Raw genomic sequence first — 12,076 nt, 5'->3', positions numbered from 1 at the left:
GTGGCGTGGAGCCGCCGTCCGCGTCCCTCCGGGACGGGAGCCGTGGTGGCACACAGCCGGTGGCCACGGGGCAGGCTCCCACGGGGATCGGCCGCTTCTCGCCATCCCCTGCTGCGGCCCCCCAAAACAGCCTTGGCCACCCAGCGCCCCGACTGGAGAGCTGCCCTGCGCCCACGCAGCTGCCAGCGCGGGGACGTGGGGACGCGGCGCCGCCACCCCGTGCCCACCCGTGTCTCTCTCCCCCAGGCCACTCGCATCCACAGTCAACGATAAGCTGGAGCTGCAGGAGTGCCTGGAGCACGGCAGGATAGCAAAGGTCAGCCCCGGCACGCGGGACGCGGCCGGCGGGAGCGGCACGGCCGAGGGGGCGGTGGGGTCCTGCGGCCGTCCCCGCCGGTCCCAGGCCCCTCGGGCTGCAGGGGAGGTGTCCCACGAGGGTGGGGGAGGGACGCGGCGACGGCACCGGCACCCCGGGGTGGGAATCTCAAATTTGGCACTGGGCGGCACCGCCTGCCCGCGGCCGGCGCGCCGGGGAGCTCCATCCAGCCCCCCCCAGCATGACGAGCCTGTGCCTCTTGCAGTTCAGCAAAGTGCGAACTATCACCACTCGCTCCAACTCCATCAAGCAGGGCAAGGACCAGCATTTCCCCGTCTTCATGAACGAGAAGGAGGACATCCTGTGGTGCACGGAGATGGAGAGGTACCGCGGCCGGCCGAGGGCTCGCCGCGGGGCTGCGCGCGCGCCTGGGGGGGGCCGGCAGTGCCGCGTCCCTCCGGGCCGGCACCCCCTGACCCCGCTCCCCGTTGTGTGCCCCCCCCCCCCGCCGTGTCCCCGCAGGGTCTTTGGCTTCCCGGTGCATTACACAGACGTGTCCAACATGAGCCGCCTGGCCCGGCAGAGACTGCTCGGCAGATCCTGGAGCGTGCCGGTGATCCGCCACCTCTTTGCTCCCCTGAAGGAATACTTTGCCTGCGTTTAAGAGAGACAGACAGGAACTGGTGACACAGAGCAAGTCAGAAACAAAACCATCCACGCCAAGAGAAGTGAAAACACGGAATGAGAGAAGAGTCAGCACCCAGAAGAGAGACGGGATTTCGCAGCCCGACGGGAACCCGGCACACGTCTCCCCGAGCGAAAGGGTTCGGTGTCCTCTCCTGAATTTCCAATGTTCAGCTTTTAGCCTATTTAAAAAAAAAAAAACCACAAAAAAAACCAACGAAAACGACAAAAAAACAAAAACGAAACGAAAAAAGAAAAAAACAAACAAAAAACCAAAACAATTTTTTTTTGGGTAACCTTTTAATTTTCCGCTCTTTTCTGGCTGGGTTTTTCTGTTGGTTTGGTTTCTGCTTCTCGGAGCAGCGGGCGAGACGAGACGCCGTCACCAGCTCTGCTCTCGGAGGAGGGGAAACGGCAGCGGGAAACCCCAGCCGGGAGAGGCGGAGGCGAAGGAGACCCGCTCCGTCTGCGCCGAGCGCGTGCCGAGCTCGTGGCCCGGCCGCCGGCCCGGCGAGCTTGGGGGGAGCGCGAAGCGGCAGGGAGGCGCTCGGCCGGCTCCGCAACGCCCAGCGACTGAGCCTCACTCTTTTCCACCAGCACCGTTCACTGGTGATATGGAGCCAACCCAACTGGCAGGGAAGCCGAGAACACACACACCACAACACACACCTTTTCTACAGTATTTTGGGTGCCTACCACACGGGAAACCTTGAAGAAAGCAAATCCTAGAAGCCGCTGTTACCTCTTGTTTACAGTTTATATATATATGATAGATATGAGATATAGATATATATATATATAAAAGGTACTGTTACTACTGTACAACCTGACTTCATAATGGTGCTTTTAAACAGCGGGGTGAGTCGAGACATCAGCTTCCATGTTGCCTTACGTGCCGGGCCTTTCCGAGCGAGCGGCGCGGGAGGGGGCCGGGGCGGCGGCCGGGCAGGAAGCGTCTCCATCCCGAGTCATGCAATAACCTTTTTCTGTCCTAAAAGGAATCGCCTCCCTCGGCGGCGGCGGTGGCCGCCCTGCCCTGCCCGGCCCTGCCCGCGCCGCCCGCCCTGCCCGCGACGCGCACAAACGTACTGGTGCTCTTCTGCGTACGTGGCGTCCCCGGCCAGGCCGGTGCTGGTTGTCCCCCCTCCGACCCGGCGGCAGCGGCGGGCTGCTCCTGCCTGCTCCTGCCTGCAGGTGCTGCCTGCCGGGGCGGCGCGGGGCACGGGTGCTGTGAATCGGGCTCTTGCCGAAAGCTGTGGCGGTGCCGTGCCGGCAGGGATGCGGGCAGGGCGGTAGGCAGGCAGGGAGCAAGGACGGGACGGAGCGGTGCCGAAGCGTGGCTGGGGCGCTTCCGGCGCGGGACGGGGACGGCTGCGGGTCCCCGGACCCTGGTGCTACATCCGCGGGGCCGGGCTGGTCGGCAGGAGGGCGATGCCCCGGTGAGCTGGGATGGGACCCGGGTGCTGCCCGCGGCGTCACCTTGTGCACCGGGTGGCTCGGGGCATCGCTCCTCTGTCCGAGCGCGGTGTTGGAGCAGCTGCGTCCTCTCGGTGCCCCGTGCCGGGGGCGGCCCCGGACTCCCTTTCTGGGGTGACGGGTGCCTGTGAGGCGCGCGGTGGGCGCGGGGATGCCACAGGAGCAGCGGTGTTGGTGTCGAGGGCAGGCAGCCCTGGCCGCAGGGGGCCGGGAGCCGCGACGGCGTTGGCGGCGCAGAGGGGAGCCGTGGTGCGTGCAGGCAGGGTGCAGGCAGGACGCGGGCAGGTGCTGGCATTGCTGTGGATGGTGCTACTTGTCTGGCAGCTGTGGGTGCCGCTGGTGGATCCGGCTCGGTGCGGGGGACGTTGCCCCACATCCCCAGTGCCTGCTGGGGTGGCCGGATCCTGTGCCCGGTGCCGGAGCAGAGGGGCTCCGGTGGGGTCAGGGACTGGTGCTACGGCGCGGGGGAGGCTCACGGAGGGTCTCCGGCCCGTCGCTGTCTCTTCTCTAACTGTGAAAGGTGCCGGGTGTCCGCGTGCGGGCAGGGGCCGCCGGCCGCTCGGTGCGGGGTGCTGGCTAATTGGCACCGAGCCGCGCCGGCGGCCCCGGGGTGCTGAGAGGTGCTGGGACCGACGGTGGCGGGGGTGGCCCCCGGGGCCCCCCACCACCTCCCCACCGCGCCTGGTGCTACCGGGGGTTCGGAAGCCCCTCTGTCGGTGTGGGCGGCGCGGGGAGCTGAGCCGGCGTGGGGCGGCCGCGGTGGGGGGGCACCGCGGGGCCCAGCTTTGCCGGGTGGTAAAGGAGGCGAGGCGGGACGCGGCCCCCCGGCCCCGGGCGCTGAGCCGCGGCTGTGGGCTCCGGCTCGGTCCCGGGGCCGGACCCCGCGCTGCCCTGCAGCGCCGGGGCGAGGCTGGCACAGGACCGCCGCACCCTGCGCAGGTCCCGCCTGCCGCGGCGGCACCGGGTGCGAGCCTCGCACGGCCCCGCAGCGCCGTCTGCGGGTCCTGCGTGGCCCGCGGCACCGGGCGCAAGTGCTGCACGGCCCCGCGGCGCTGTCTGCAGGTCCCGCGCGGCCCCGCAGCATCGCCTACGAATCCTACGTGGCCCTGCGGCGCGGCACGCGAGCCTCGCGCAGCCCTGCGACGCCGCTCGCGGGTCCTGCACCGCCCTGCGGCACCGCCCGCAGGTCCCGCACGGCCCGCAGCGCCGGCCGCACGTGCTGCGTGGCCCCGCAGCTCTTAGCGCGCATCCTGCAGCGCTGTCGGCGAGTCCTGCGTGGCCCCGCAGCGCTGCCTGCGGGTCCTGCGTGGCGCTGCAGCGCCGGCTGCCAGTCTCGCGCGGCCCTGCAGTGCTGGCTGCTGGTCCCGCGTGGCCCGCGGCGCCGGGCGCGAGTGCCGCGCGGTCCTGCGGCACCATTGCGAGTCCTGCGTGGCCCTGCAGCACCGGGCGCGAGCGCTGCACGGCCCCGCGGTGCCGGGCGGGAGCCGGGCACAGCCCTGCAGCAGGGTTCGGGGGTCTCGGCGGGCCCCGCCGCGCCGCGCCGGCCCGGCGCAGCCCTGCAGCGCTCGCCTGGGACCCTCTCGGCCCCGCAGCGCCTTTTGTGAGCCGGGTCCCAGCCGGCTCTGCAGCGCGGGGTGCCGGCCCGGTGCGGCGTTGGCGCGTCCCAGGCGGCTCCCGCACCCGCCCCGGGCGCCCGCAGCTGGGACGCCTGGGCCGGTGCCGGAGCCGGAGCCGGTGCCGGCGGGAAGCAGGTTCCCGTTGCGGCACAACTGGAAAGGCTCCGGGCTCGGCCCGGTGGTGCCGGGGGCACGTCGGCAGCTCCGCGGCAGCCGCCGGCGGTGGTGGGGACCGTGGGGATGCCTGGGGAAAGAGTTCAGTTTTTAATGTACCCGACTCACATCTTTTTTTAAAACAAACAGACAATTTTGTTGCACAGCCCTAGACGAAACAGTAAAAACAAAAAAAAGCCTAAATTCCTTAAGATCCACCGAGGGAGTAGGTGACAAACACGGTGCTAAAACATTTTATTAAAAGTATATATTGTTAAATTAAGTCTGCTGTCTGGATAATGACTGTTTGTTTTGTTTTCTTGTAGTGGAGTTTCAAAGAGCACTATTATTTTACTCTTATATATTATTATTAAAAAAAAAAAACAAAAAACAAAAAGGCATTTTAACTTTGTACTTGAAAACTAAATGAGAGATTTCATGTGTTTTAGCCTAGACATTGAAGTAGCTGACGCTTAACTATTTGTGGGGAATCATGTACTCATACCGAGGAATAAACGCGTAGAGTTCGGTACCCTCCTCTCCTATGATTTGGCTCAGCCCGTGCCCGACCGCCACATTCCCGGCAGCGCCGGTGCCGCCGCCGCGGCCGCCCCGGCCCAGCGTCCCCAGCTGCTCTTTCCCCCACCCCGTTTTATTTTCTACTTTTCTCTCTCTCGGTTCGTTCCTTTTGTTTTTTGTTGGTTTGTTTTTTTAGGGTCGCTTCTCTATTTATTGCCGCTGAATACTGTGCATTTCACCGTATGGTTCTGGCCCGCGGGGCTTGCCCGGCACTCTGTTGTATCTGTGTAAGTATTGCTCGTGACATAGCTGTTCTGAACTAATTAAAGGTCAATGCGTGCAGCAGATGTAGAAAGTCTGTCCGTTCCGCTTCCATCCCATCCTCCTTTTTTTTTTTTCTTTGGTGCCCAGAAGAGTATAATACAGACGAGCTCCTTTCTAATGTACTTGTGCTGGAGAACACTTGAATAAATGTACTGTTTTTGTGCAAAAAAAAAAAAAGAAAAAAAGAGGAAAAAAAAAAAGAGAAAAAAAAAAAATCTCCTTGCAGTCGTGTGCTGTGTGTCCTCTCGGCGTCCCGGGCGGGGGTCCCAGTGGGTGGGGGGTCCTTGCAGAGGCGATGGGGTTTCAAGGGGTGGGGGGGTCCTGGTGTGGGTGGGGGGGTCCCAGTAGGGTCCCGGTGGGTGATGGGTTCCTGACGGGCGGTGGGGTCCAGGCGACTGGGGGGTCCTGGTGGGCACTGGGGTCCCAGTGTAGGTGGTAGGGTCCCAGCAGGTGGGGGGGTCCTGGTGACGATAGGGGGTCCCGGTGCACGTTACTGGGGTCCCAGTGGGCGGTAGAGTCCTGGTGATGGTGGGGTCCCAGCGGACGGTGGGGTCCCAGTCCCGGGTGCGGGGGGCTGTGGGCCGAGCCCAGCTCCCGGGACAGGGCACTGGGGGCTTTGCTCGTGCAGCACCGGGGTGTGGGGGTGCAGACCCCCAGCAGAGTGGGACCCCACATTTCTGCCCCATGAGCCGTGGGTGAGGAAACTGCCCCGCGCAGCTCCTGCCTCAGTTTCCCCTCCAGCCAGGCAGCACCAGGTGGGTGGCGAGACCCCGGGGACCCCCCCAGTCCCTACGCCGGACCCCGAGGCGGTTGGGTCTTGAGCGTGGCCCAGGGGAGCCCTCGAGGGACAGAGCCCAGCAGAGGGGCTGGTGGGGGCGAGGGGCCGGGCAGGTCGTGGGGACAGGGACAGGATGGGGACGGGGACGGGCTGCGGGGGCACGCAGGGACGCCGGGGCTCAGCGGGGGCCGGGGCGTCAAGGGACCCCAGGGCTGGGGAGAGCACCCACCCCCTGCGGTCGGGGGCTGCCCAGGGGACAGGCTGGGGCTGGGGAGGGCAGGGACAAGTGACAAGTGCCTGGAGACGGGGCTGGAGGGGGGAAGCTGCCCAAAATGGAGGAGAACCGGGCTGGGGCTCTCCTGAGACACCCTGACCCGAGGTGCTGCACCCAAGGGTGCCCATGGGCTGCCGAGAGCCCTGTGAGCCCCTCTCGGTCATCACCAGAAGGTGATGGGGACAGGGGGACATCCCTGACGGGTGGAGAAAGGCAAATGTCACGTCCCTGCGCGGCCGGTGCCGGCACGCAGGGTCCGGTGGGTGGGCGAGCGGTGGGTGCGGTGGGCAGCCTGGGGAGCCGCGCTCTGCCGGGGGCTGGCGGTGAGCGGGTGCCGAAGGGCACCGCATCGGGGTCCCGGGCTGTCGGGGCGGCCGGGCAGCACTCGCTGGGGTTCGCGGGGAACACGCTTGCAGTCGCTGTGCTGGAGCGGGGGCTGGCATCCCCAGGGCCCGTGGGAACCTCCTGAGGGCCACAAGGCCAAGGGCAAGGTCCTGCACCTGGGTCGGGGCAACCCCCGGTATCAATACAGGCTGGGGATGAAGGGATGGAGAGCAGCCCAGCGGAGAAGGACTTGGGGGTACTGGTGGATGAAGAGCTGGACATGAGCCGGCGATGTGCGCTCGCAGCCCAGAAAGCCAACCATGTCCTGGGCTGCATCACCCGCAGCGTGGCCAGCAGGGCGAGGGAGGGGATTCTGCCCCTCGACTCCGCTCTGGTCAGACCCCCCCTGCAGTGCTGCGTCCAGCTCGGGGGTCCTCAGCACAGGAAAGACATGGACCTGCTGGAGCGGGTCCAGAGGAGGCCACGGAAATGGTCAGAGGGCTGGAACCCCTCTGCTGTGAGGAAGGGCTGAGAGAGCTGGGGCTGTTCAGCCTGGAGAAGAGAAGGCTGCGGGGAGACCTTATAGCAGCCTGCCAGTACCTGAAGGGGGCTTGTAAGAAAGATGGGGACAGACTTTTTGATAGGGCCTGTAGCAATAGGACAAGGGGTGATGGTTTTAAACTAAAAGAGGGGAGATCCAGACTAGAGATAAGGAAGAAATGCTTTACGCTGAGGGTGGTGAGACACTGGCCCAGGTTGCCCCGAGAGGTGGTCGATGCCCCATCCCTGGAAACATTCCAGGTCAGGTTGGCCGGGGCTCTGAGCAACCTGCTCTGGTTGAAGATGTCCCTGCTCGTGGCAGGGGGCTGGACTGGATGGCCTTTAACGGTCCCTTCCCACCCAAACCACTCTGTGACAACCAAATATGCAAGGCCCAGTCACTCGAGGGCAGAGTTGCCACCAGCGGGACCGAGCCAGGCTGGAGGAACAGGCCAGCAGGGACCTTACAAGGACAAATGCAAAGTCCTGCCCCGGGCAGGCAGAGCCCCTGGCAGCGATACAGGCTGGGGACGGTGCTGCTGGAAGGGACGTGGGGGTCCTGGCAGACACAACCCGAACTGGAGCCCCCCCCCCGTGCCCTCCAGTACAAGGAGGACGTCAAAAGCCAGGAGCGAGCTCAGCCGAGACGCTGAGCCACGAAGATGCTCAGGGACGTCGAGGCCAGCAGGATGCTCAGGGGATGCAGCGCTGGCCTGGGAGAGGCGGAGGGACGGGGTGCAGGGGCCTGGAAAGGGACCTGGCAGAGCCGGGCAGTGCCCGAGGACGGGGCGGCACAGCCGGGACAGGGCGGGGACGGGGCAGGGACAGGGACAGGGGCCGGCGATGGATGGACGGGGCAGCGGGTCCCTCCAGCACCCCCGACCCAGCCCCTGGGTGCTGATGGGCTCTGCCAGGCTGTACTGGCCATTACTGGGTGTTACTGGGCTGTACTGGGCACTGCTGGGTGTTACCGGGCTGTACAGGATACTACTGGGCTGTACTGGGCATTGCTGGGCTGTACTGGGCATTACTGGGTGTTACTGGGCAGTGTTGGGCACTACTGGGCTGTACTGGGCATTGCTGGGTGTTACCGGGCAGTGTTGGGCACTACTGGGCTGTACTGGGCACTGCTGGGTGTTACTGGGCAGTGTTGGGCACTACTGGGCTGTACTGGGCACTGCTGAGTGTTACTGGGCAGTGTTGGGCACTACTGGGCTGTACTGGGCATTACTGGGTGTTACTGGGCAGTGTTGGGCACTACTGGGCTGTACTGGGCATTGCTGGGTGTTACCGGGCTGTACAGGATACTACTGGGCTGTACTGGGCATTACTGGGTGTTACTGGGCATTACTGGGTGTTACTGGGCAGTGTTGGGCACTACTGGGCTGTACTGGGCATTACTGGGTGTTACTGGGCAGTGTTGGGCACTACTGGGCTGTACTGGGCGCTGCTGGGTGTTACCGGGCAGTGTTGGGCACTACTGGGCTGTACTGGGCATTACTGGGTGTTACCGGGCAGTGTTGGGCACTACTGGGCTGTACTGGGCACTGCTGGGTGTTACTGGGCTGTACAGGATACTACTGGGCTGTACTGGGCATTACTGGGCTGTACTGGGCATTACTGGGTGTTACTGGGCAGTGTTGGGCACTACTGGGCTGTACTGGGCACTGCTGGGTGTTACTGGGCAGTGTTGGGCACTACTGGGCTGTACTGGGCACTGCTGGGTGTTACCGGGCAGTGTTGGGCACTACTGGGCTGTACTGGGCACTGCTGGGTGTTACTGGGCAGTGTTGGGCACTACTGGGCTGTACTGGGCATTACTGGGTGTTACTGGGCAGTGTTGGGCACTACTGGGCTGTACTGGGCACTGCTGGGTGTTACTGGGCAGTGTTGGGCACTACTGGGCTGTACTGGGCATTGCTGGGTGTTACTGGGCAGTGTTGGGCACTACTGGGCTGTACTGGGCACTGCTGGGTGTTACTGGGCAGTGTTGGGCACTACTGGGCTGTACTGGGCGCTGCTGGGTGTTACTGGGCAGTGTTGGGCACTACTGGGCTGTACTGGGCATTACTGGGTGTTACTGGGCTGTACTGGGCGCTGCTGGGTGTTACTGGGCAGTGTTGGGCACTACTGGGCTGTACTGGGCGCTGCTGGGTGTTACTGGGCAGTGTTGGGCACTACTGGGCTGTACTGGGCATTACTGGGTGTTACTGGGCAGTGTTGGGCACTACTGGGCTGTACTGGGCATTGCTGGGTGTTACTGGGCAGTGTTGGGCACTACTGGGCTGTACTGGGCACTGCTGGGTGTTACTGGGCAGTGTTGGGCACTACTGGGCTGTACTGGGCGCTGCTGGGTGTTACTGGGCAGTGTTGGGCACTACTGGGCTGTACTGGGCATTACTGGGTGTTACTGGGCTGTACTGGGCACTGCTGGGTGTTACCGGGCTGTACAGGATACTACTGGGCTGTACTGGGCATTACTGGGTGTTACTGGGCATTACTGGGTGTTACTGGGCACTGTTGGGCACTACTGGGCTGTACTGGGCATTACTGGGTGTTACTGGGCAGTGTTGGGCACTACTGGGCTGTACTGGGCACTGCTGGGTGTTACCGGGCAGTGTTGGGCACTACTGGGCTGTACTGGGCATTACTGGGTGTTACCGGGCAGTGTTGGGCACTACTGGGCTGTACTGGGCACTGCTGGGTGTTACTGGGCTGTACAGGATACTACTGGGCTGTACTGGGCATTACTGGGCTGTACTGGGCATTACTGGGTGTTACTGGGCAGTGTTGGGCACTACTGGGCTGTACTGGGCGCTGCTGGGTGTTACCGGGCAGTGTTGGGCACTACTGGGCTGTACTGGGCACTGCTGGGTGTTACCGGGCAGTGTTGGGCACTACTGGGCTGTACTGGGCATTACTGGGTGTTACTGGGCAGTGTTGGGCACTACTGGGCTGTACTGGGCATTACTGGGTGTTACTGGGCAGTGTTGGGCACTACTGGGCTGTACTGGGCATTGCTGGGTGTTACTGGGCAGTGTTGGGCACTACTGGGCTGTACTGGGCACTGCTGGGTGTTACTGGGCAGTGTTGGGCACTACTGGGCTGTACTGGGCGCTGCTGGGTGTTACTGGGCAGTGTTGGGCACTACTGGGCTGTACTGGGCATTACTGGGTGTTACTGGGCTGTACTGGGCGCTGCTGGGTGTTACTGGGCAGTGTTGGGCACTACTGGGCTGTACTGGGCATTGCTGGGTGTTACTGGGCAGTGTTGGGCACTACTGGGCTGTACTGGGCACTGCTGGGTGTTACTGGGCAGTGTTGGGCACTACTGGGCTGTACTGGGCATTACTGGGTGTTACTGGGCTGTACTGGGCGCTGCTGGGTGTTACTGGGCAGTGTTGGGCACTACTGGGCTGTACTGGGCGCTGCTGGGTGTTACTGGGCAGTGTTGGGCACTACTGGGCTGTACTGGGCATTACTGGGTGTTACTGGGCAGTGTTGGGCACTACTGGGCTGTACTGGGCATTGCTGGGTGTTACTGGGCAGTGTTGGGCACTACTGGGCTGTACTGGGCACTGCTGGGTGTTACTGGGCAGTGTTGGGCACTACTGGGCTGTACTGGGCGCTGCTGGGTGTTACTGGGCAGTGTTGGGCACTACTGGGCTGTACTGGGCATTACTGGGTGTTACTGGGCTGTACTGGGCGCTGCTGGGTGTTACTGGGCAGTGTTGGGCACTACTGGGCTGTACTGGGCGCTGCTGGGTGTTACTGGGCAGTGTTGGGCACTACTGGGCTGTACTGGGCATTACTGGGTGTTACTGGGCAGTGTTGGGCACTACTGGGCTGTACTGGGCACTGCTGGGTGTTACCGGGCTGCACTGGACAATACTGGGCTGTACTGGGTGCTGATGGGACCTGCCAGGCTGTGCTGGGCATTGCTGGGTGTTACCGGGCAGTGTTGGGCACTGCTGGGCTGTACTGGGTGTTACTGGGTGTTACTGGGCACCACTGGGCTGTACTGGGCACTGCTGGGTGTTACTGGGCACTACTGGGTGTTACTGGGTGCTGCTGGGCCGTGCTGGGTGCTACTGGCCATGGGAGGGCCACTGGGTGCCATGGGGATGTCACGGATGGGTTGTTGGGAGGGGCCATGGGGGGGGTCGGGGGGCCATGGGGGCCATGGGGGGCTATGGGGGGCCATGGTGGCCACGGTGGCCATGGGGGGCTATGGAGGGGCCATGGTGGCCATGGGGGGGCTATGGGGGACCCATGGGGGGGCCATGGGGGCCATGGGGGGCTATGGGGGGGCTATGGGGGGCCATGGGGACCATGGGGGGGCTATGGGGGGGCCATGGGGGGGCCATGGGGGCCATGGGGGGCTATGGGGGGGGTCAGGGGGCCATGGGGAGGAGCCATCGAGTGCCATGGGGGCTATGGGGGCCATGGGGGGGCCATGGGGGCCATGGGGGGCTATGGGGGGGCCATGGGGGGCCATGGTGGCCATGGGGGGCTATGGGGGAACCATGGGGGGGCCATGGGGGCCATGGGGGGGCCATGGGGGGCCATGGTGGCCATGGGGGGCTATGGGGGAACCATGGGGGGGCCATGGGGGCCATGGGGAGGAGCCATCGAGTGCCATGGGGGCTATGGGGGCCATGGGGGGGCCATGGGGGACTATAGGGGGGGCTATGGGGGAACCATGGGGGGGCCATGGGGGGCTATGGGGGGGCCATGGGGGGCCATGGTGGCCACGGTGGCCACGGGGGGCTATGGGGGGGCCATGGTGGCCACGGGGAGGAGCCACCGCTGCCGGGGGTCCGGGGTGACCCGGGGCCGCCCCCGCGCGCCTTTGTGCCGGCTCCCGTCGCCACGGCAACGGCGCGGGCAGGTGGCCGCCGCTGGGCGGGGTCCTGGGCGCCGGCCCCGCCCTGTCCGCCTGTCAGTCAGGCCGCGCGCAGCCCACCCTGCTGGGGGGTCCGACCCCGCCCCCCGCGGGAAAGACGGGAGGCGATTGGCCGTGGCGGCGGTCAGGCCCCGCCCCCTTCGCGCAGGTTTGGGTGAGAGGCGATC

General features: G+C 64.7%; 1 protein-coding gene across 2 annotated transcripts in view; it reads left to right on the top strand.

Annotated features, from left to right (window-relative positions):
• The window catches only part of DNMT3A (DNA methyltransferase 3 alpha), a 42,740-nt gene extending 39,645 nt beyond the window's left edge, over window positions 1-3,095 (top strand). For both annotated transcript variants that reach the window (XM_075497577.1, XM_075497576.1), the window contains exons 20-22: window positions 247-316; window positions 582-700; window positions 839-3,095. In XM_075497577.1, the coding sequence (XP_075353692.1) occupies window positions 247-316; window positions 582-700; window positions 839-980 (331 nt within the window). In that variant the 3' untranslated portion in view covers window positions 981-3,095. The remainder of the gene's footprint in view (window positions 1-246; window positions 317-581; window positions 701-838) is intronic.
• Window positions 3,096-12,076: the final 8,981 nt, after the last annotated feature.

The sequence above is a fragment of the Mycteria americana genome, chromosome 3, assembly GCF_035582795.1.
Source record: "Mycteria americana isolate JAX WOST 10 ecotype Jacksonville Zoo and Gardens chromosome 3, USCA_MyAme_1.0, whole genome shotgun sequence".
Lineage (NCBI taxonomy): Eukaryota > Metazoa > Chordata > Aves > Ciconiiformes > Ciconiidae > Mycteria > Mycteria americana.
The sequence above is the reverse complement of the archived record's forward strand: the minus strand, read 5'-3'. Positions and strand labels throughout refer to the sequence as shown.